Source organism: Scylla paramamosain, chromosome 24 (genome assembly GCF_035594125.1).
Source record: "Scylla paramamosain isolate STU-SP2022 chromosome 24, ASM3559412v1, whole genome shotgun sequence".
Taxonomy (NCBI): domain Eukaryota; kingdom Metazoa; phylum Arthropoda; class Malacostraca; order Decapoda; family Portunidae; genus Scylla; species Scylla paramamosain.
Window position 1 is genome coordinate 20,298,108 of NC_087174.1, and position 23,523 is coordinate 20,321,630.

At 45.6% G+C, this 23,523-nt stretch overlaps 1 protein-coding gene across 6 annotated transcripts in view; it reads left to right on the plus strand.

The window, feature by feature from the left end:
• Positions 1-23,523, plus strand: part of LOC135112861 (long-chain-fatty-acid--CoA ligase 1-like) — a 104,482-nt gene that overhangs the window by 22,690 nt on the left and 58,269 nt on the right. For 5 of the 6 annotated variants that reach the window (XM_064027766.1, XM_064027762.1, XM_064027764.1 and 2 more), the window contains one exon: positions 2,620-2,759. In XM_064027766.1, coding sequence (XP_063883836.1) covers positions 2,620-2,759 — 140 coding nt within the window. Of the gene's footprint in view, positions 1-2,619; positions 2,760-12,072; positions 12,506-23,523 lie in introns of those variants that run through there. The other variant, XM_064027767.1, reaches the window with a different exon arrangement.

The window sequence follows — 23,523 nt, forward strand, 5'->3', positions numbered from 1 at the left end:
TTACCCACCCTGCTGCTTTGATTTCCTGGAGGAGGGGGGAAGAAGAGGAGAGGACGGGTCGGAGGACGAAGGGCGGTTATTAAGGCTGGGAGAGAGATGGAAAGGAAGTGGATAGGACTGAGGGGAATTAAGCGTGGGAGGAAGAAATAATTTGGTGGTGGTGGTGGTGGTGGTGGTGGTGGTGGGTTGGCTTTGTATGCACACCTGTTGGTACCTGAAAGCGGTTCGTTGTATCTGCTGGAGTCCAACGTCTTGATTCTTGTGTCGGGAGTGCGACGAGTGGGAGGCTGTAACTTAAATTATGAAAGGGAGGGTATTCAGAGCACGTGGTAGTAGTCAGTAGTAGTAGTAGTAATGGTGGTGGTGGTAAATAGTAGTGGTGGTGGTGGTGGTGGTAGTAAGAGGAGGAGGAGGAGGAGGCTGTAACTCAAATAATGGAAAAGAATGTCTTAAGAATACGTCTTTTGCATAATTGTATTCATGCGCATCCAAAAGTTGAACATAGAAGTTTCCGTAATGTATGTGTTTGTTACACTTTGTTAAAAAATAGATTATTGTGGTCTGCAGGCTGCACAAGAAAGGATGTTTAAATCATTCATTGTCTCTTCCACATTGTGTCTCAGTTCGTGGAAAGTTATTACCCAGTTATGACCGAGGAAAATTTTACCTTCTTGACTCTCTCTCTCTCTCTCTCTCTCTCTCTCTCTCTCTCTCTCTCTCTCTCTCTCTCTCTCTCTCTCTCTCTCTCTCTCTCCTCTCCTCTCCCTCTCTCTTCCTCACTCTTCTCTCTCGTCTCCTCTCTCTCTCTCTCTCTCTCTCCATCTCTCTCTCTCTCTCTCTCATCCCTCTCTCTCTCTCTCTCTCCTCATCTCTCTCACTCTCTCTCTCTCTCTCACAAGTATCTCAGGAAGTTGTAAGCTCGAGAAAAACTTAATGAAATATGATAATAATATTGAGGGAGCAGTCTCTTCTTAACCATATATGATGAGTATTGTGCCGCATGTAAGGATTCCATGCGGCAAGAAGTACTGGGTGGTGGGCGTGGCTCACTGTGCATGTAGGTCACTGTGCTGCTGCTGGCATAGGCATTACACAAGAGTCTTCCACGGTACATTGTGGCTTGTCACTCGACTACTGGTCATCACTGGTGGTCAAGGGGAACACTTCTTGTGCATAAAGAAAGGCCCCACTGAGGTGCCAATCCCCAAAGAAGAGGAGGAAAAAGGATTAATTAGGACGAGAGAAATGCCTTGAGACCTCCCTTACTTTAGAGAATGCTTACCTTAGTGAAAGTAAAAGAGACAAGAAAGATAATACTCATAAGGGCCGCCTCTTCTCAATTCTCAGTCTCAAATTGGTCATATCCCTTCTTGAACATATTATAACTTGTCCTAATTATTATGTGCTCAGTGAGACTTCCATTTGTTCACTACTCTTAAATAAAAAAAAAGTCCTCGTGAAAGAATTCATGTAGGAAGGGGAAAACACAGAAGCAGGTAAGAAGTTCGAGAGTTTACCAGTGAAGGGATGAAAGATTGTTGTCTATGGGGACAACAAGAATTACGAGCTACTGGACTTGGCTTGCTAGTGCATGTAGGTCACTGTGCTGTTGTGTTGCTGCGGGCATGAGTCATTACACTACAGCCTTCCATGTGCAGTGTGCTTTGTTAGTCACGACCTCTTCTTTCGCCTCTTCCCTTTTCAAGAAGAGATGGCGCCATGTACGAGTCTCCTCCAGTTGTTTAGCTGTTTCTGTCCCTCGCATCTTCCTGCGTGCCTCCCATCCTTTGCTGCTCTACCGTAATTCCATTCATCCATCTTACTCTCTGTCTTCTCCTCGGTCTTCTTCCCTCAACTGGTTTTCTGCAGGCTGTTTAATCGCCTGGTTTGTTACTCATGACTACAGTTCTCCAAAGAGGTGACATTATATTGCACATCATGTTTTTTTACTATTGTTATTATTTTTTAGCCGAAGACAGATATGTAAACTAAATATATGAGTTACTTAAGGAAAAATCTTGAGGGGATAATCAAAACCCTATATATTAATTTCTGTTCAATCTATATGCATGAAACTCACTGCACGGTGATGTTGGTGGCAGTAGTTCTTATGGCAGCTGGTGCGTGTTGACTCGCCGCTAGCAACACCAGTGTGAGGCGCAGGCTACCTTAAGCAGCTCGAAAAGTTGCCGTTATACTCAAATTAAGAGTAAAAAGATAAACAAAAAAGACAGAAAAAAAGAAAAATATAATTATGGACTTCCTTCTCCTCCTCAGTCTCCTCATTCACTTCTTCTTCTTCTTCTTCTTCTTCTTCTTCTTCTTCTTCTTCTTCTTCTTCTTCTTCTTCTTCTTCTTCTTCTTCTTCTTCTCCTCCTCCTCCTCCTCCTCCTCCTCCTCCTCCTCCTCCTCCTCCGTCAATAACATTACAAAAATCCTTGTGAGGGGAAGAGATCTATTACTGTTATTATCTTTTGTCCCCCTTCTCCTCCTTCTCCCTTTGTTATTCCCTCCTCCTCCTCCTCCTCCTCCTCCTCCTCCTCCTCCTCCTCCTCCTCCTCCTCCTCCTCCTCCTCTTCCTCCTGCTGCTGCTCCTGCTGACCCTCTTGTTCCCTTCAGGCATGTTGGAGGAGTACGCCCCCGTGATGGGCGGCGTGGTGGCGGCGGCGGCGGTGGTGGCAGCGACCTACTACCTCACACGCCCCCCCTCCGTGCCGCCCATGGTAGACTTGAACGAGCAGAGCCACCTGGTGAAGGAGGTGAGTACTGACGCGGTGACTGAGAGAGAGAGAGAGAGAGAGAGAGAGAGAGAGAGAGAGAGAGAGAGAGAGAGAGAGAGAGAGAGAGAGAGAGAGAGGTAAGTGTGTGTGTGTGTGTGTGTGGTGTTAGTAGTAGTAGTAGCAGTAGTAGTAGTAGTAGTAGTTTTGGTTTATTTTCATGCTCTTTTTTCTTTGCGGACTGGCACCTAGTAGTAATAGTAGTAGTAGTAGTAGTAGTAGTTTTCTGTCCATCTAGTAGGTGTAGTGGTAATAATATTTTTTCTGTCCATTTAGTAGTAATAGTAGTAGTAGTAGTAGTAGTAGTAGTAGTAGTAGCAGTTGTAGTAGTATGAATATTAAAAGCTCTTCTTAAATATGTGACGTTTTTGAAATTTTAATATCGTCCTGTTCAACTTTCAACTTCATCTATCTTCGCCAACTATAACTTTTTTTCTTTTTTCTTTCCTTCATCGGAGTATGCCTCGAAGCTCCTCACGGGAAACCAATACTCGTTCACTTCCCATTTTCTTCCCCTCCCCTTCCTCTTTCCCTTCCCCTCTCTTCCCTTCCACCTCTCTTCCCCTTCCCTTCCTCTTCTCCTTCTTGCTGTCTTTCTCGTTTCTCTTCCCCTTCTCGCTTCCTTTCCCCTTTCTCTTCCCTTTCTCGCTCCCTTCCCCTTCCTTCCCTCCCGCTGGTGCAGAAGAGACGATGAACGAAACACGGGAACGCGGTATCGCTGTAAATTCTTTGGTGTAACCGCTGATAGTGTAATAATGAAATGATATTAACAGAAGTAAGACGAGAAAGAGAGAGAGAGAGAGAGAGAGAGAGAGAGAGAGAGAGAGAGAGAGAGAGAGAGAGAGAGAGAGAGAGAGGGGGGGGGTAAAAACTAACGGTATATCTCTCATTGAGCCAGACACAAGACTAAAGGAGAGAACACGAGGCTGTTACTTGATGTCTCCCATTATTGTCATTATCTTATAGACTGCAATGACACCCAGGCCGGCACGTGGGTGCATGACACACTTGTCTGGCATTACATGACGCTCCCTCCCCTCACTCCCCTCCCTCAGGCTGACCGTGGCGTGTTATTTTCCATGTGTTTCAGATGTTGCGTGTGTCAGCTTTACTATTCTCTGTGTCTCTAGTGTGATTGTGTTGCTTTTTCACGTGTTTCGAATGTTGAATGTGTTATCTTCAGGTCTCTAGTGTGCTTGTGTTCCTTTCCATGTGTTTCAAGTGTTGCATGTGTCACCTCCACTTTTTCTTGCGACTCTAGCCTGCCTGTGTTGTTTTCCATGCAAATTTTGTTCGTGTCTCCTTCACCACTCTCTGTCCCCAGTCTGATTGTGTTGTTCTTCACGTGTTTCAAATGTTCCACGTGTCATCTCTCTACTCTCCTGTGTTGCTCGTCTGCTTGCGTTCTTTAACGATTTGATTTTTCATTATCAATATCTTTCAAAATCCAAAGAAAAGATTAGTTCTCATGGCGTTTTTTTTCTGCCATTGATGATGCAGAATCCTTGATAAGCTTCTTTTTCGTTTTCTTTATGCATTAGAGAGACCGGCCAAAGAAAAAAGGGGGCAGGGGGTTATAAGAAAAGAAAGGGCCCTGCCTGATGCCTTTACCGAGAAAAGGGGAATAAGTAAAGACCCAAGGAAAAGCCAGAGTTATTTTCTGAGGTCATTATTTTATCACCAGGATCATGAAAACACGCTTGTGAACCTTAATAACTAACTTCCACTAGAGCCTGTTGTAAGCTTTATTTCTTTTACATGTAAGAGGGTCACTGACTTATGGCAACAAAAAAGATATATATAAAAAAAAGATCCAATGAAGGTGTCCGTCCCTTTAGAGTACTGTGAGAAAAGATCAAGCGAAATTTGAGAAGTGTCTTGAAAGTAAGCAGTGGGGATAAGCGGCGAAACGTTTAATAATAAGAACCTGTGTTGATTTACTGAGATGTAGTGAAGTGAGAATGTTGTGTGTACTCGTAAGCTTGGCAGGATGTGGCGAGGCGTGACGTGTCGGCCATAGTTAGTGTGGTGACGTGTGGCTTGGTGTAACTGTAATATCCTCTCCCTTTGGACATTTGGGAAACACTTAGACGTTGGTCTGAAGGCGAGATAAATCAGCAGAGGCCTTCGCTGTGCCGGTGAAGGGAGCTCATGACTAGGAGAACAATGCCCGTGTTCAGAAACGTTTTGCTCTCTCAGCACGACTACTTTCAAAGGCCACGCATATGGTTGGCGGAGTTCTCAAAAGTGTTTATCCTGTTAATAATGTATAAATCTTGTTAATCTGTCACCACAACCGTAAAATCACCTTTAGAAATCCGTGTAACTTCAACTAAAGCTTTTTGAAATAGTGGAGGTGTGGAGCAGTAGTGTTTCAGAATACGTATCCAGGACAGCGCCTTAGAAAAACGCTGCGGAACAGGTCTAGTGAAGTGGGAGGACATTGTGATAGAGGTGAAGGAAATAACAGAGAAGAAAATGAGAGAACTTGAGTAAGGAAAGAGGGTAATAATGGACACTTCTCTCGTGGCCATTCCATCGCATCCTTTGTGCTCCCAGTCAGTCACCCAGCATTGCTCACCTAGTGTTCTTTAACAGGGAATGAAGAAATTATACTTGTTATAGTGTCCCCACCTCAAGATGTCGTGCAGTGGTCCTGTTTGATACTGTGTGCCTATCCTATCTTATTTAGAAGCTTGGGATATTGAGAGCTGAGCCTGCATATCTATTCCATTCACCAGTAACTCTTAACCAGGTGTGGCTACTGTGACGAGAGATAGCATAGGGTGTGACAAGGTGTGGTGAAGGGTATGCATGTGGTGAGGACATGTGTAAGGTGTGGTGAGAGAGTAATGTGTTGAAGCAATGTGAGATGTTTAGGGTGAGAAAGTGATGAAAAGCTGCATAAAATGAGACGAGAAGGCGGTGAGAGGAAATTACTTTGGTTATTTTTAGCGTGCAGTTATCCAGCGACTTCCTGAGCTTGTAGAGAGACGAATCCCACGCTCAGTGCTTGGTATCAGTAGGGGTGGCAGTGAGAGGTGGCAGGAGGAGGTCGGGAGGTGATGGCTGTGGTTTGGGGCTGAGCTGAGAGGATTTGGGCCCGACGAGTGTTCCTGGGTGGCTTGGTGCGTACAGGAGTGGTTTCCGAGCTGCTCTTAAGGGTGCTCTTTTTAGAAAACACACACACACACACACACACACACACACACACACACACACACACACACACACACACACACACACACACACACACACACACACACACACACACACACACACACACACACAGACAAACAGATAGACAAACAGAGATACACAATTTTCCTAGTTCTTCAGAGGACCAAGTGGAGTGGTGTGCCTCTCAGTAAACCCGTTATTTCCTGTATCTGTGTGAACCCCGCCATGCAATACACCTGCCCCGGCGTCATCTGCGTCCCAGCTGTCCCGCCACCCCGAATAATGCACTGAGGGCGTCTAATTAGTCCGGAATGCACTGCAGAAGGAAGTTAGATTGGAAATAGAAAACGGTGTGGAGATAGAGAGTAGGACTAGAGAAAGGATGAGTCCGGATATACTCAGCTGTAGTAAAGGTGTAAATGACTGCTGCTCTCTCTCCCACATCATATACTTGGATTGGAAATAGAGAGCTCTGTGGTGATAGAAAGTAGAACCATGGTAAGGGCGCGAGTCAGGATCCACTCAGCTGTACTAAAGGTGCTGGTGACTGCTGCTCTCTTTTTCATCGTCATGCACTCCTTCAGGCGTTTTGTTAAAGATGTTTTCAGTGTGTCTCCACTCTCCGGAGCCTCAACTCTTTGTAAACGACACTGACTGGTGTTATGGTGTTTTCACGTGTATTCACTGAGCAATAGATAAATGGATGGATAAATGGAAAGATAGATAGATAGATAGCTTGATGGATAAATGAAGTAAAATATAACTTCCTGGAAAGAAGAAAAATAAGAATAAAAGGAAGACGAAGACGCAGAAGACGAAAAAAAAAAGAAAGAAAATTTATTCCCATTTAAATTCCTGATCACCTCCATCACCTCCTCTGCTATCACTGGAACCTTTTGTAATTAAACGCTACGCCCGCACCACATCTCAGTAAGAGAAAGGAAGAGCCACACTTGTGAAATTATTAGCCCTATTACCCTTATTCCTTTTTTTTTTTTTTTTTTTTTTATCACCTCCAACCTTTTTTTGACATTTCAGATTTATTTTTGTGGTGATTCCTCATAACCAAACTCTGCAGCTTAGACAAGACAGAATTACCCTCCTGTTCTCTTCCATTCTGTGTCTATGCAAACTTTTCATCACCCCCGACTGCTTAGATTTATTCTAGACTGATTTTTGCGAGAATTCCTCATGAAGAACCTCTGTACCTTAGACGAGATAGAATTGCCCTCCTATTCTCTTCTTCTGTGTGTCTATGCAAGCTTTACATCACCTTCGACTACTTAAACTTATTCTAGATTGATTTTTGTGGGAATTCCTCATGATGAACCTCCGTACCTTAGACAAGACAAAATTACCTTTCCATTCTCTTATTCTGTGTCTGTGCAAACCTTACGGGGATCTGAATACAAATTAAGGACGGTCTTAGGCTGACGTGTTTAGGAGCCGCAGCATGGGTGGGCGGGAATCGACTTGGATGATTAGGGGGGAAGGAGGCGCCTCTGCATGGTGGGTGTGGTGGCGGGACGTGATGGGGTAAGCAAGTCGCGGTATGTCTGAAGGGATTAGCACTGATAGGCACACACACGTCAGGGCGAGACTGGGGGGTGGTAGATGGGGTGTCTTGCATCGACTTTATACTGTGCTGAGGCTGTTTTTTGTGAGTGAAGTGTGTTTCTTGAACAACAACAACAACAAGATAGTAGTAGTAGTAGTAGTAGTAGTTGTTGTTGTTGTTGTTGCTGCTGCTGCTGTTGTTGTTGTTGTTGTTGTTGTTGTTGTATTTTTTATCTGAAAACATAGAAACGTTAACAGATGATATGCGCAAAATAAAAGTAGTTAAAAAATCTCGTACGTAATATTTTAAAACCAACAAAGAAAGTATATACATTACATCGTAGCTTTTATTCCATACTGTGTTGTGTTCATTGGCTCTTCGCTGCCCTTACTGTAGAACCTCCACTGACGAGGCTGACAGTGCGGGTTAGGGTGGGGCGGAGAGGGAGAGAGAGAGAGAGAGAGAGAGAGAGAGAGAGAGAGAGAGAGAGAGAGAGAGAGAGAGAGAGAGAGAGAGAGAAGGACCATGACTCACAGAAATAATAGGATGCATTTTAAAGTGGCGGACTCACGATAAATCACAGTTTCCTCTCCGTGACCCCATGACTCCATTACCTGTCCTGCCCCCTTCCCCGCCCAGCCCCCGCACTATACCTCCTGCTGTGGGCGTGTACTGAAGTGTGCCTGACAAAACGCTAACATTTACTCCTTTTTTTGAATGACGTGTAAAGATAGCAAGCCTTTATCAATAGGCTTTAGAAAAATTAATGACACGTTATCGGTTAGACTTAAGAACATGTTTTTTTTTTTTTGTTAGTTTGTAGTTTTTATTTCTTTGTTCGTTTCTGTGTTTATGTATTTATTTATTTATCATTCATTCATTTATTTGTAGTGCGTAAAAAATAGTTTAGTCTACCTAAGAACAAAGCATATTTTCCTCCTTACCTTGAAAGAACATGGATGGTTGGACAGACTTAGATAAAACGGGAGAGAGAACACTTGCTCTGTGTACACTGTTGCACTCGGATTGTTGATTTATTTAGAGCACCCTAATAGATCTGAGAGGAAAAGAAACAATCAAGGTGACTCAAAAAAACCTAGCAACCAGGGTAGAACAAGAAATAACGGGTTCAAGCTTGAAAAATTTAGGTTTAGGAAGGAGATAGGAAAAAATTAGTTCTCAAACAGAGTGGTAGATGAGTGGAACGGACTCAGTAATCATGTAGTTAGTGCTAGGACACTAGAGAGCTTTAAGAGAAGATTAGACAAGTTTATGGATGCGGATAGCAGATGGAAATAGGTAGGTGTGTTTCATACAGGGACTGCCACGTGTAAGCCTGGTCGCTTCTTGCAGCTTCCCTTATTTCTTATGGACAACCACTGTGTCTCAGGACTTAGCACCATATTTTGCAACGCTTCCTTGCCGCATCTCCACTACATTCAAGAGGCTCTAATTGAAGTGACACGGATTTTTAAGAATATTTTTACGGTTCTAGTATTAACAGGAGGAACACTCTTGAGAACCTGGCTAATTATCTCTGGCCTTCGAAAATAGTCGCGGTGAGAGAGCAAAGTGTTTCATAATAAGGACCTTAGGACAATATTCTGAAACTCTTCCGTTCCGCATCTCCACTACATTCAAAGGGTTTTACTGGAAGAGACAAGGACTTCCAAGAGTGTTTTTACGGTTCTAGTGACATATTAACAAAATCTCTACATTATTAACAGGGGAAGCACTCTTGAGAACTAGGCTAATCATCTCAGTGGCCTTTGAAAATTGTCGTGGTGCAAGAGCAAAGCGTTTCAAAATCCGGCCTTTTGTGATGACATGAGGCGCGTGGGGGAGAGGTGATGGGCGTGTAGGAAATCAGAACCAGTACCACGCTTTATGGTTTTACAGGATGTCTTGCAGGATATCAAGATGACATTTAGAGTCACATTCTCAAACTTTTTAACTTAGAATCTCAGCTATTTACTTTGAACAGGATCCAATGCAGGTTGTTAGCTTTTTCAGTGGCGTTTGGGTCATTCTAGTGAGAGTTCAGTCGTCATTCCGCACCTTCAGGGAAAAAAAGAAAATAAATAAACGTCAATGAGAACGCGACTGACTATCTTTGTGAATTTAAGGGTGAAAAAAATATATATATATTAGTGATATTGGTTCACTTTACAGTGAAAGCGTGAATAAAGATGCAAACTCATCAATACTGAAGACTCGGATACATGAAAAAAAAAGATCCATACTCATTAATACGAAAGATTTGGACGCACACTCATGAACCTTCAAAACATCCAATACTCATCAAATGAATACGGAAGGCTTGGATGGTCACGAGTCACAGAATAGCCGTGACTCACCTCCCCACCCCCTCCTCGCCTCCTCACCTCACGCCAATGACTAAATGCAAGGCTGGGAAGGTTGGTCTGATGGGGCACGTGACATCGAGGTGAATTCTACACGAGTTCAAACGACTTACGTGATGTCATATTTTTCCCTCCGGCGTGAGTCATGGGCGGCGTGAACTGGTTTGAGGAGGTGAGCATTTAGGAGAGATATAATTAGAAGCTTAAATTTATGGAAACTGCCGCCGTTCCTGGTTTATTAGGAGAAGCAAATATCATGGGGTTAATTTCGTGATGCAGCGTAGGTTGACATTTTTTATTTTTTTCCTTTCCCTTTGGAGGGTGGGGAGGGGCTGACGGAGGGATAGAAATGTGTGTGTGTGTGTGTGTGTGTGTGTGTGTGTGTGTGTGTGTGTGTGTGTGTGTGTGTGTGTGTGAGTGATAAGAATTTTTATAGTCAGAGTTTTGCAGATGAATCAAACAGCCACGATAGAACCTAAAAATTTACTCGCTCTTTAAAATCCTTCAAAAAGAAAGAAATAAAGAAAGAAAAAAAAAGGGAGGGGTGGAATTAACTGAAGCTAAACATAGAAAAATAAGAAAAAGAAACCATTATATATGAGACTCACGAAATGATTACAAACAAAAAACAGCAACAGTAAGAACAGGCTGCACAGAGAAGGAAGGGGAGTGGCTGAGGGGTTAAGGAGGAGGGATATTAGAGGGTAGGGGAGTGCAGGGAGAGGCAGGGGTGTGAGAGGTTGTAGGGGAAGTATGGTAAAGAAATTTGCAGGGAATGGAAGGTTATGATGACAGGGAGGGGTATTAGAGGGGAACAGGGGAGAGAAAGGGTGTGGATTATAGGGAGCAGTGTCAGGGGTAGGGTATTGCAGGGGAGAAGCAGGGTGTGGGTGACAGGGGAGCATTGCCAGGGATAGGGTGTTTGCAAGGGAGAGGAAGGGTGTAGGTGACAGGGGAGCATTGCCAGGGGTAGGGTGTTGCAGAGGAGAGGCAGGGTGTGGGTGACAGGGGAGCATTGCCAGGGGTAGGGTGTTACAGAGGAGAGGCAGGGTGTGGGTGACAGGGGAGCATTGCCAGGGGTAGGGTGTTACAGAGGAGAGGCAGGGTGTGGGTGACAGGGGAGCATTGCTAGGGGTAGGGTGTTGCAGAGGAGAGGCAGGGTGTGGGTGACAGGGTAGCATTGCCAGGGGCAGGGTGTGGGTGACGGCAGGGCAGGCGTGGCGGGAGGCAGAAGGGTTCGCGGCATGGTGGCGGGTAAGATGAACTGTTAAATTGTCGGTTCTGGTGATGGCCATCTCGCCGCGCCTTGCCTCGGAGGGCGGGGCATGCGGAAAAGCTGAGTATTTATGAGTCTGCATCAAAATAGTGTGCGAACTTTCACCGCGCGCCAGAGTGATGACTGGTGGGCGGTGCGGGGCCTCGGGCTGATGCGAGGCACCGCGCTCTCCTGGGTGGCGCTGCAGGACATGCCCTGTGGGAAGCCCTGACATATGGGAATGAGGTTTTCCTCCTCATGGGTTTATTGCCGCTGTGGCAGTGAGGATGATAGCCAGTGAGGATGTTAAAGCTTAGCTTCGCCGCCCTGCCCCGCTGCTGCCGGTGACTCAGTTGTCGGTGTTTGTCTGCTTGGACTCATGTATTCATCACATGGAATCATTAAATGTATATTTGCTTAAGAAAAATATAATTGAACACTGTGAACTTTAAGTCTGTTCCCTATAGCCACACCAGCGTTTGTGTGTGTGTGTGTGTGTGTGTGTGTGTCCTTGCGTGCGCGCTGTCTTCAGCAAGTGTGTTGAAGGATGAGGTGGGCAGTGTGGGGCGGGGGCCGCGGTCCCCACCTGGGCAGGCGGTTCAGTGCTTGACATCCACAGGTGAGGCGGCACCCCGGGGGTCGCCAGGTGGAAGGTGTTTACTTAGCAGAGGTGAACATTCTGGTGCTGAGGGACCAGGCGACCTCTGTTGGAAGCTGCCTTAAATGTTTTGTTGGCGACAACTTTCGGTCCTGCACGATGACTGCAAGATCTGACTGTGTCTTGATTCCTTGCACTGATTTAAGATGCATAATATTTTGTCAAGATGGTTCTGGCGTCTCGACGACTAACATGCCTCCGCGACGGGCAGGTAGAGGGGTGTAGGGGGAGGGACGGCCTGGCTTGGGGTGTGTTGAGCCAGGTCTGAAGGGGGCTGGGTGCGGGCATGGTCCTCAGTGTGCTCTTGCCCAGTGTAGGTTGAACCAGCGGAGTGCCAGCCTGCTCCTGGGTGGTGCCCAGCCGTGTGCCTCGCCGGGTTAGTCTGGTGTGACAAAGTCTCGCACGCCTCCAGCCTCACGCTGTCGGGAAGGACTGTTTTCTCCATCCTGCTCTCCGTCTATTGGTCATGTGATACACGTGACTGAAACGAGAGTGACTGGACTTGTTGTTAGCACAACCTGACCTTCCTCGGTCGTCGAGCGAGTGAGGCACAAGTGACGGTGGCGAGGAGTTCGCCGGCAAGAGCAGGTCTTCACGCGCGGCACGATGGGCCCCAAGAACCCTGCGGAGGTCATTCCCGACCACCCCAGCAAGATATGCTACCGGCCCGTGCGCCTCCCTATCCCGCTGGAGGAGCAGTCAGACATCGTTAAAGTAAGTCCTAGACACCTGCGACCTTCCTGCGAGGAAGGGAATGCCTGCACCTCCTTCAGGGGTGAAGTGTCCTCATCTGGACATCGAAGTCGTAGAGTGATGTAGATTATCAAATTAGTTTATTTTAGAAAATGTACTCGTATATGAGCTTCTCAATAAGCAGTGTCGAGGGAGTGAAGCGGGCCGCGCCGCGCCTGTCTGGTGCTGATGGCGGGGCCTCAGTGTGATTGCATCTTAGGCTGGCGTGTTGCCTTGTTAGGTGAAGTGTGGATTGCAGAAAGGAAGCAACCATTTTTAAGATTCACACACACACACACACACACACCACACACACACACACACACACACACACACACACACACACACACACACACACACACACACACACACACACACACACACACACACACCTGCCTTCGAGTGTGTGGCATGGACGAAACTTGGCACCACGGTTACCCCCAGCAGAAGTGAAGCAAGGGCGGCGAGGTCATAAGCCCTGTCCACCGGAGACTTGAGGGACGGGGCGCTATAAACCTTCTGCAGCACATGAGAGCCCTTGAGATGGAGCGGCATAGAGGATCGAAGGGACTTGCCTTAACACCCTCCGGAAAACTAAATCTAACCTTTGATATACGCTCGGTTTGACCTGGCGTGGGAGTTGGGAGCGAGTGAGCGGTCGTAAAAAAAGAGGCAGCACACTCGTACGGTATATTCACGGAAATACATTTATGGTTTGAGGGTTAGGGAAGCGAGAAGAGCGGGCCGGATGGTGCCACTCATCCGCACACCTGACGGAGGTTCTCAGCGGTAGGTAGGCAGGCAGGCAGAAGCAGGTCGGCGGTGGATGAGAGACGGAGGACACAGCCACGTACACTTCTCATTATTTTTATAGCCCATCGTTGCTTCTTTTACGGGGAAATGCAGGAAGCTTGAGGAGAATACCAAGGCTGAGAAATGGAGCACAGAGAGGCATGAAGGAGGTAGGATGAGGTGGAGAGACTGAAGTGAGAGAGAAATGAAGTATATACATCTGAAGGAAGATGCAGAAGCGAAAAGGTTACTGGCAACAAATAATAAGACAAGGAATTAAGGCAGGAAAAAAAAAAAAAACGATGAGGGGAGAAAGAGAAGAAATTAAACGAAAAAAAGTAAAAAAAAGAGAAAGAAAGAAGATGAAAAACAAGAAGAACAAGAAGCACAAAGCGGTAACAAGTATACTAAAACTCAGAGATCAGAATTAAATTTTTTCCCTTCACTCTCAGTCAATAAGGAAGTCTCCCCTACAAGTTTCCGACTACGTGACTCCGTTTTCTACACAAGATTCTTCAGGAAACGTTCAACCTGATGGTATCGAGCATAAACTTCCGTGACCATTTCTCAGACTCTCTCTCTCTCTCTCTCTCTCTCTCTCTCTCTCTCTCTCTCTCTCTCTCTCTCTCTCTCTCTCTCTCTCTCTCTCTCTCTTGTGTAAACTGTGGATGATTGCATTATCTGAGAAGGAAAGAGAGAGAGAGAGAGAGAGAGAGAGAGAGAGAGAGAGAGAGAGAGAGAGAGAGAGAGAGAGAGAGAGAGAGAGAGAAAGGTGGTGAAGCCTCTTACCAGCCAGATGACACCACCACCACCACCACCACCACCACCACCACCATGAGGGAAAAAATAAAACTACATTCGTGATTTTCTCCCTTTTTATTTATTTATTTACTTACGTTTACAGTTCACGAGTGCCAGGAAATGTGTGTGTGTGTGTGTGTGTGTGTGTGTGTGTGTGTGTGTGTGTGTGTGTGTGTGTGTGTGTGTGTGTGTGTGTGTGTGTGTGTGTGTGTGTGTGTGTGTGTGTGTGTGTGTGTGTGTGTGTGTGTGGTGCTATATTCATAGTTTACCTTCGTCTCCTTGTCATTCCTATCCTCCTCCTCCTCCTCCTCCTTTTCCTCCTCCTCCTCCTCCTCCTCCTCCTCCTCCTCCTCCTTCTCCTTCTGTTTATAAGCCCAAGACTCTCAATTTCCTCTTACTCAAGGAAGGTTGCCTGCTAAACGTACCCGAGACACATTTATCACCTCTCACTCACTCACTCTCACCCTCCCGCTTTCTCTCCTCTCTCTCTTCCTGCTACATTCCATTTCTCTCTCTTTCTCTCTCTCTCTCTCTCTCTCTCTCTCTCTCTCTCTCTCTCTCTCTCTCTCTCTCTCTCTCTCTCTCTCTCTCTCTCTCTCTCTCTCTCTCTGCCCATACGGTCCTTGTCATTATATATATAGCGACGGCCTCGAGCGTGACACACACACACACACACACACACACACACACACACACACACACACACACACACACACACACACACACACACACACACACACACACACACACACACACACACACACACACACACACACACACACACACACACACACACACACACACACATTTGGACGAACCGTAGCTTAGCCTTCCCATACCTTCTCTTTTTCTCCTCCTCCTCCTCCTCCTCCTCCTCCTCCTCCTCCTCCTCTTTTTCTCTTCTTACTTTTCTTTCTCCTCATCAGCATCATCATCTTCCTGCTTTCTTTCCTCCTCCTCCTCCTCCTCCTCCTCCTCCTCCTCCTCCTCCTCCGTCACACACCAGTACACTTGGCTAATACCCATCTCATCTACGGCTAATTTTGACTCATTAGTTCCGTACCTGCGTTGCCCCACGTGCCTCACCTGTCCTGTCTACCTGGTGCTGGTTTATTACAGGCAGGTGGGGAGGAGTCTTCGCCTTTACTATCTGTCCTACGTCTCTTAGTTAATATTGTGCTAGGTTAGGTTTGGAGCTTTCGTCTTTTTTTTTTTATGTAGGAAGGACACTGGCCAAGGGCAACAAAAATCCAATAAAAAAATATGCCCACTGAAATGCCAGCCCCATAAAAGGGTCAAAGCAGTGGTCAAAAATTCATGGATAAGTGTCTTGAAACCTCCCTCTTGAAGGAATTCAAGTCATAGGAAGGTGGAAATACAGAAGCAGGCAGGGAGTTCCAGAGTTTACCAGAGAAAGGGATGAATGATTGAGAATACTGGTTAACTCTTGCGTTAGAAAGGTGGACAGAATAGGGGTGAGAGAAAGAAGAGTCTTGTGCGGCGAGGCCGCGGAAGGAGGGGAGGCATGCAGTTAGCAAGATCAGAAGAGCAGTTAGCATGAAAATAGCGGTAGAAGACAGCTAGATATGCAACATTGCGGCGGTGAGAGAGAGGCTGAAGACAGTCAGTTAGAGGAGAGGAGTTGATGAGACGAAAAGCTTTTGATTCCACCCTGTCTAGAAGAGCAGTATGAGTGGAACCCCCAGACATGTGAAGCATACTCCATACATGGCCGGATAAGGCCCTTGTACAGAGTTAGCAGCTGACGGGGGGGGGTGAGAAAAACTGGCGGAGACGTCTTAGAACGCCTAACTTCATAGAAGCTGTTTTAGCTAGAGATGAGATGTGAAGTTTCCAGTTCAGATTATAAGTAAAGGACAGACCGAGGATGTTCAGTGTAGAAGAGGGGGACAGTTGAGTGTCAATGAAGAAGAGTGGAAGGTTGTGTCGAGTTGATAGATGGAGGAATTGAGTTTTTGAGGCATTGAACAATACCAAGTTTGCTCTGCCCCAATCAGAAATTTTAGAAAGATCAGAAGTCAAGCGTTCTGTGGCTTCCCTGCGTGATATGTTTACCTCCTGAAGGGTTGGACGTCTATGAAAAGACGTGGAAAAGTGCAGGGTGGTATCATCAGCGTAGGAGTGGATAGCACAAGAAGTTTGGTTTTAGAAGATCATTAATGAATAATAAGAGAGTGGGTGACAGGACAGAACCCTGAGGAACACCACTGTTAATAGATTTAGGAGAAGAACAGTGACCGTCTACCACAGCAGCAATAGAACGGTCAGAAATTTTTTAGGAACAGGCTGAATGTAGGCAAACTTCCAGCAAGAAGGAAAGGTAGATGTTGACAGACAAAGCTGAAAGAGTTTGACTAGGCAAGGTGCAAGCACGGAGGTTAGGTTAGGATAATTTTTCTTTATTTTCTATGTCTTATTTTAGCTTAGGTTACGTTTGGTTAAGTTAAGTTAGGTTAGGTTTGGAGCTTTCGTCTGTTATATTAGGTTAGGTTAGGAGCCTTTTCCTTTATTTTCTGTCATTCTTTAGCTTAAGTTATGTTTGCTTACGTTAGGTTAGGTTAGGATAATTTTTCTTTATTCCCTATGTCTTATTTTAGCTAAGGTTACGTTTGGTTAGGTTAAGGTGAATTAGGTTTGGAGCTTTCGTCTGTAGGTTAAGGGTATTTTCTTTGTTTTTCCATCATATTTTAGAACATGCTCGATTAGTTTAGGTCAGGTTACGTTAAGTTAGAGAAGGAACTTTCTTTTTTATCTTTCTGTCTTGTTTTGATTTTACCGAGGGGTTTGTATCCCCCCTCTCTCTCTCTCTCTCTCTCTCTCTCTCTCTCTCTCTCTCTCTCTCTCTCTCTCTCTCTCTCTCTCTCTCTCTCTCTCTCTCTCTCTCTCTCTCTCTCTCTCTCTCTCTCTCTCTCTCTCTCTCTCTCTCTCTCTCTCTCTCTCTCTCTCTCTCTCTCTCTCTCTCTCTCTCTCTCTCTCTCTCTCTCTCCCTCCCTCCCTCCCTCCCTCCCTCCCTCCCTCCCTCCCTCATCTTCATCCCTCTCAAATCTGTAACCTTCCCGTAATATTTTCCCAGCAAGTAAGGTTTGCTTCTGAGACTCACGCACGATTCACACACGTAAGGACCTCATAACTCTGCTGGATATAAGTATGGGCGTACCTGGAGGTGTGTGGGCGGAAGGAGTGTGTTTTGATGGGCGTGTGAGGGCGGTGGCTGGCTCACTGGCGGATATGGTCGGGCAGCAGGTAAGGTAGGGCGTCCTGTCAGAATATTTGTGTGTGTGTGTGTGTGTGTGTGTGTGTGTGTGTGTGTGTGTGTGTGTGTGTGTGTGTGTGTGTGTGTGTGTGTGTGTGTGTGTGTTGTAGGGGAAAGGTTTTTGGAATATATGCTTCACTTCAGAGGAGAAAGTTTCTATTTCTGAAGCTGCGTCAGTTGATGTCATTAAGGAAGAGGAGGAGGAGGAGGAGGAGGAGGAATGAAGAGGCGGTGGTGAAGGGAAAAGATAGGAGAAGGAAATACAGAGAAGAGGAAAGTGAAAAGTAGATGGTGGACGGGAGATGGATACGGAAAGAAGGAAACTCTGGGAAAGATAAGGGCATGGTAAGTGGAAGATAGAAATAGTGGAAGGGATGGAGAAAGAAAAAAAAAAGATGAAAGATATAGGAAAGATGAGCTTAGAAGTAGGAAGAATAGATGACGGAAGGAATAGGGAAAAGAAGAGAGAGAGAGAGAGAGAGAGAGAGAGAGAGAGAGAGAGAGAGAGAGAGAGAGAGAGAGAGAGAGAGAGAGAGGAAAGGAAGGGAAGAAGGAATATGGAGAAAGAACCAAATATGAAGGAAGGAATGACCCAAATAAGATGGAAAGAAAGAGAAAGGAAAGAAAATAACAAGAGAGAGAAAAGGAAATGAGAAGTAGAAAACGAACGAGATAAAAATCGATAAAGAATAGGATGTAAAATGACAGAAGCAAGACGAAGTAAGCGAAGGGAAGGAGAAGAGTGGCGAGGTTGATAAGGCGACAGCGATCACCAATCATTAAAAGTATTGGCAATGAACATAAGGAACTGTATGACTCAATGGTGACTTGGCGTGCTGTGGTGAGGCACGCAGGGAGGCAGAGGAGGAAGAGAAAGGAAGGGAAGGGAAGGAGAGAATGTAAGGGAGGTAGAGAGAGAAGGAGAGAAGAGAAGTGAAGGGAAAGGAGGGAAGGGAAGGAGAGGTGAAGAGGGAAGGAGAGAAGTGAAGGGAAGGAAAGGGAAGGAAAAGGAGGGAAGGGAAGGGAAGGAGAGAAGGTAAGAGAGTTGGAGAGGGGAGGAGAGAAGAAAAGTGAAGGGAAGGAAAGGAAAGGGAAGGAAGGGAAGGGAAAGGAAGAAGGGAAGGGATGGAAGGAAGGAAAGAGAAAAGGATCGTCTCAAATCTTGCTCTATATTTGCTCTCAGTCCAGCAGCAAACCACTTTAGCAAATTAGTTAATCAGGTTAGGTTAATTTAGTTTAGTTCATTTCAGGTTAGGTTAGGATCAATTTGCAGAGAGATGGTAGGAAGGACAGTCACTGTCGTGGTGCACACTCAACCTTGTGTAGCGCAAACCATTTCTCTACTGGTTAGGTTAGGTTAGGTCAGATTAGATTAGGTTAGTTTAGACTAGGTTAGTTTAAGTTAGGTTAGGCCAATTTGCAGGGATGGTAGGAAAGACAGTCAGTAATCTTACTGCAAACCACTTCACCAAATCTTAGGTCAAGTTAAGTTAGGTTAGATTAGATCAGTCCAGTTTAATTAGGTTAGGTTGATTTGCAGAGACAGTATAGGAAAGACAATCACTAATCATGGCACACAGGCACCCTCGTGTAGCGCAAACTATTTCACAACACCTTAGCTTAGGTTAAGTCAGGTTAGATTAGTTTAAGCAAGATCAGTTGTAGTTTAGGTTAGGTTAAGTTAATTTGCAGAAAGAATATAGCAAAGACAGTCACTGATCTTCACCAAGCCTCATCACCGCTCCCTGTCGTCACACTTGTTGCCTCCTCACCACCTTCCTGCGGCGGCGTTCTCAACTTGCAAGGAAAAGTTAGATAAGTCTCCCGTCTCTTCTTTTTCCGCCATTTTTCCCCTTCCATTCTTCTTACATCCTCACTGTGGCTAAATCAACTTACTATGGTGTGTGTGTGTGTGTGTGTGTGTGTGTGTGTGTGTGTGTGTGTGTGTGTGTGTGTGTGTGTGTGTGTCTGTTCTTGTTCTTCTTGTTCGTGTTCTTGTTATTGTTCTTGTTCTTCTTCCCCTCCTCCTCCTCCTCCTCCTCCTCCTCCTCCTCCTCCTCCTCCTCCTCCTCCTCCTCCCATCCCATACACTCCTCTTCCCCATACACGTCTAGCCTCGGAACGGCCAGCCAGTGAGGTCCGCTGGTCGTATTGTTTATTTATATCCTCCCGTGGTGTCTTGGTGTCTAGCAAAGGAGCACTCGAGGAAGAAGCGGCGTCGTGATAAATTTCAGTGAAGTCAAGACCCTACCTTAGGGGGCCTCCCTGACTGCCACACTAGGCCCGTGTTCAGAGACGCTTTGCTCTCTCACTACTTCTGTTTTCTAAGGCCACAGAGACAGTTAGCCCAGTTCTTACGAATATTTCTCCCGTTAATAATGTAGAAATCTTGTTAATCTATCACTAGAAGGATTTAAAAAAACATGCTAAAAAATCGTGTAACTTCAACGAAAGCCTTTTGAATGTAGTGGAGGTGTGGCGCAGAAGTGTTTCAGAATAATGGGTAACAGGACGAGTAAGGAGCACTGTTCATTGCTTATCTTTTGCAAGTATACTTTGGTCCTGCTAGATTGAAGCTTTAACTCAGATTTAGTGAGGAGAGGAAGGAATTTCTCTCTCTCTCTCTCTCTCTCTCTCTCTCTCTCTCTCTCTCTCTCTCTCTCTCTCTCTCTCTCTCTCTCTCTCTCTCTCTCTCTCTCTCTCCTCCCCGTCCCACGCACCTATCACAGGCCGGCATGCAGTTTACACACTTCCTCTCCTATTTTAAGCCGCTGTTGTCCCCCGCGTGTCTAAATATACAAAGCACAAATATCAACAGCAATCACCGCGCGTCGTCTGTGATAAGGACCCTGTTGTGAAACATTGCCGCGCCGCACCTTCACTACTTTCAAAAGGCTCTAGTTGAAATGACGCGTTCTTTTAAGGATGTTTTTTTCGGATCCAGTGGCAGATTAACTAGATCTCTACATTATTAACAGGAGAAACACTGTTGAGGACCTGGCTAGTCATCTCTGTGGCCTTGGAAAATAATCATGGTGAGAGATCTAAGTGTTTCTCAATTCGGGCCTCAGTAAGTGTCCTGCGCGGCGTGGAGGGAGTCTGTCAAAGCGCTGCGCATTCCCGCCTCCCCTCACGCCTTGCTCGCCGCGACTGTGACTGAGAGGAACATGTGCTCCTTGACGTTTATTTGCATCCACAACCCTGCGAGTGACTGGTTGCTTCTCCGACGCCTCCCTTCCTGGCCTGCTTACCTGCTTACCTTCCTCCCGATATAGACCGGTATTCAAAAACGCTTTGCCCTCTCACCACGAGTGTTTTCCAAGGCCACAGAGGTTATTAGTTGGGTTCTCAAGAGCATTTCTCCTGTTAATGATGTAGAGATATTGTTAATCTGTCTATAGGGCCATAAAGAAAGCTCTTAAAAACACGTGTAACTCCAGCTGGAGCTTTTTGGAAGTAGTGGAGTTGTGGCAAAGAATTGTTTCAGGATAAGGTTCTTACGAGTGAATAAGTGGAACGGAGACACCGCCCTCACCGCCCTCTCATGCTCTTCTCCTCTTCTTCTTCTTCTTCTTCTTCTTCTTCTTCTTCTTCTTCTTCTTCTTCTTCTTCTTCTTCTTCTTCTCCTCCTCCTCCTCCTCCTCCTCCTCCTCCTCCTCCTCCTCCTCCTCCTCCTCTTTTCCTGGTCTTCTTTCCTTCCTTTCCTCAGCTTCATGTTTAATTCTTGTTTTTATCGTTTTTTTTTATTTTCGTTTTGTTTTATTTATTCTGTGTCGTTCTATGTAATATATATATTTTTAGCCTTCCTTTTGCTTACGTTTTTTCCTTTGCTTCTTAATTTATTTCCTTATTCCTCCTTCGTTTCTTTCCCACACTTGTTCCTTCTCTTTTTTTCTCCTCTGTACCCTTCCTTACCTTTCCTCCCCTTCCCATCATTAATCCACTCTTCTCTTCCCCTCTCTTCCCTTCTCGTCTTTTATCAGGCATTTTCCTCCCTTCCTTACCCTTCCGCCATCCCTCTTCTTTTTCCACCCTTCCCTTCCCTGACCTTCATTTCCCTTCAGTTCTCTTCCTCATTCACCCATCACCCGCCCTTCCCTTCCTCACCCGTCCCTTCCTCCGCCTCTCATCCTCTTCCCTCCTCGCCCCTTCCCTTTCATCAACTTCAGTTGTGACTGATGAACGGTCAAGGATATTCTCTCTTCCCTTTTAGAGTTTAATCTGACACACGCATTCCCTTTCTCTCTCTCTTTCTCTCTTTTTTTCTTTTACTATGGCAAGAATAGACAATAACAAGCCTGGAGTGAAAACAGGAGATTATATTATTTTGTGGTCATGGTTTCCTCTTTTCTTTCCTTTTCCCTCTCTCTTTCTTTGGCTCGTACACTGAAACACTTCTGGGCCTCACCTTCACTAATTCAGAAAGCTCTAGTTGAAGCGGCACGGTTTTTTAAGGGTATCTTTTTTTATTTTAGCCTAACCTAACCTAACCTAACCTAACCTAACCTAACCTAACCTAACCTAACCTAACCTAACCTAACCTAGCCTAACCTAACCTAGCCTAGCCTAACCTAACCTAACCTAACCTAACCTAACCTAACCTAACCTGGCCTAACCTAACCTAACCCAACCCCTCTAACCTAACAGGAATAAAAAACACTCTTGAGAACTCGGTTAATCATCTCTGTGGCCTTTGAAAATAGCCGTGGTGAGAGAGCTAAGCGTTTTTGAATATTGACGTGTCTCTCTTTTCTCTTGTATTTTTATTTGGCTTTTCTTTTTTATTTAGTTTTATTTAATACGACCAGAATAGACAAAAAGAAACAAAAAATCTTCTAACACCAGGTGCAATTGTTAGGCGGTAATGATTTACGCTCCTTTTCTCTTCTCTACTAGTTTTCATTTATTTTCCCCTTGGTTTCGTGAAGATGTGTCTGCCTCGGTCACGTCCCTTGCCTTGAATCAGTAACCGGTGCATATTTGACCTGGTGGAAAGGTGAATGATTTGACAGCAGTGGTGACGACTGAGGGGACGAGACGTGGGAGGAAGGGCAGAGAGAGAGAGAGAGAGAGAGAGAGAGAGAGAGAGAGAGAGAGAGAGAGAGAGAGAGAGAGAGAGAGAGAGAAACAAACTGGCAGGTGAATTAAAAGGTTAGTTTGTCCGTTGTGTGTGTGTGTGTGTGTGTGTGTGTGTGTGTGTGTGTGTGTGTGTGTGTGTGTGTGTGTGTGTGTGTGTGTGTCACTTGGCCAGGTAAAGAGGCAGGCAGGCAGTCAGGCAGGCAGGCAAGGCAGGAGGGCGCGCGAAGAGGGAAGGGGTGGGAGTGCAGAATGAGCACGAACATTCCACGTTTCTCACTATTTTTTCCTCCTTGTAAGCAAACGCTGTGGCGAGGAAGACGAGGAAGTGAGAGAGAGAGAGAGAGAGAGAGAGAGAGAGAGAGAGAGAGAGAGAGAGAGAGAGAGAGAGAGAGAGAGGTGAAGCGTGAGTAATGATTAGGATGAGCACGAGCATGAGGAAGAGAAGGAAAAGGAGGAGGAGGAGGAGGTGGAAAAATGTGTGAGAAAGATTATTTAATGTTGGGGAATAAATAACTTTAAGGTTAATGTTTGCCGCGGCCTTGTGGTTATTGGGAGATGCTGATGGAGAGAGAGAGAGAGAGAGAGAGAGAGAGAGAGAGAGAGAGAGAGAGAGAGAGAGAGAGAGAGAGAGAGAGAGAGAGAGAGACAAGAGGAAGAAGGTCAGAGGAAACATAAAAAAGAAAAAAATAGGAAAAGGCGATAGGTGAAAATTGGATAGTGACGGAGATAGAGAGGAAACAAAAAAAAAAAAAAAAAAAAAAACAAGAAAACTGAAGGAAAGGAATGAATTATGGAAGAATTAAGATAAACAGACTCGAATGAGGAAAAAGATTAACATTGTAAACAAGGTCACGAGGGAAGGATAATGGCTTGGAGGGAAAGAGAGGGAAACTAACAGTGACGGGATTTTAGAGGTGAAAGAGGGAAAGAAGGAAGCAAGGAAACAGTGAGGGAGGAAGAGAAGGCAACAGGGAAACGATGAGGGGAAGGAAAGAAAAGGCAGGAAGGGGGGCGAAGGAAAACAAAGGAATAATACAGGAAGGAAAGAAGGAAA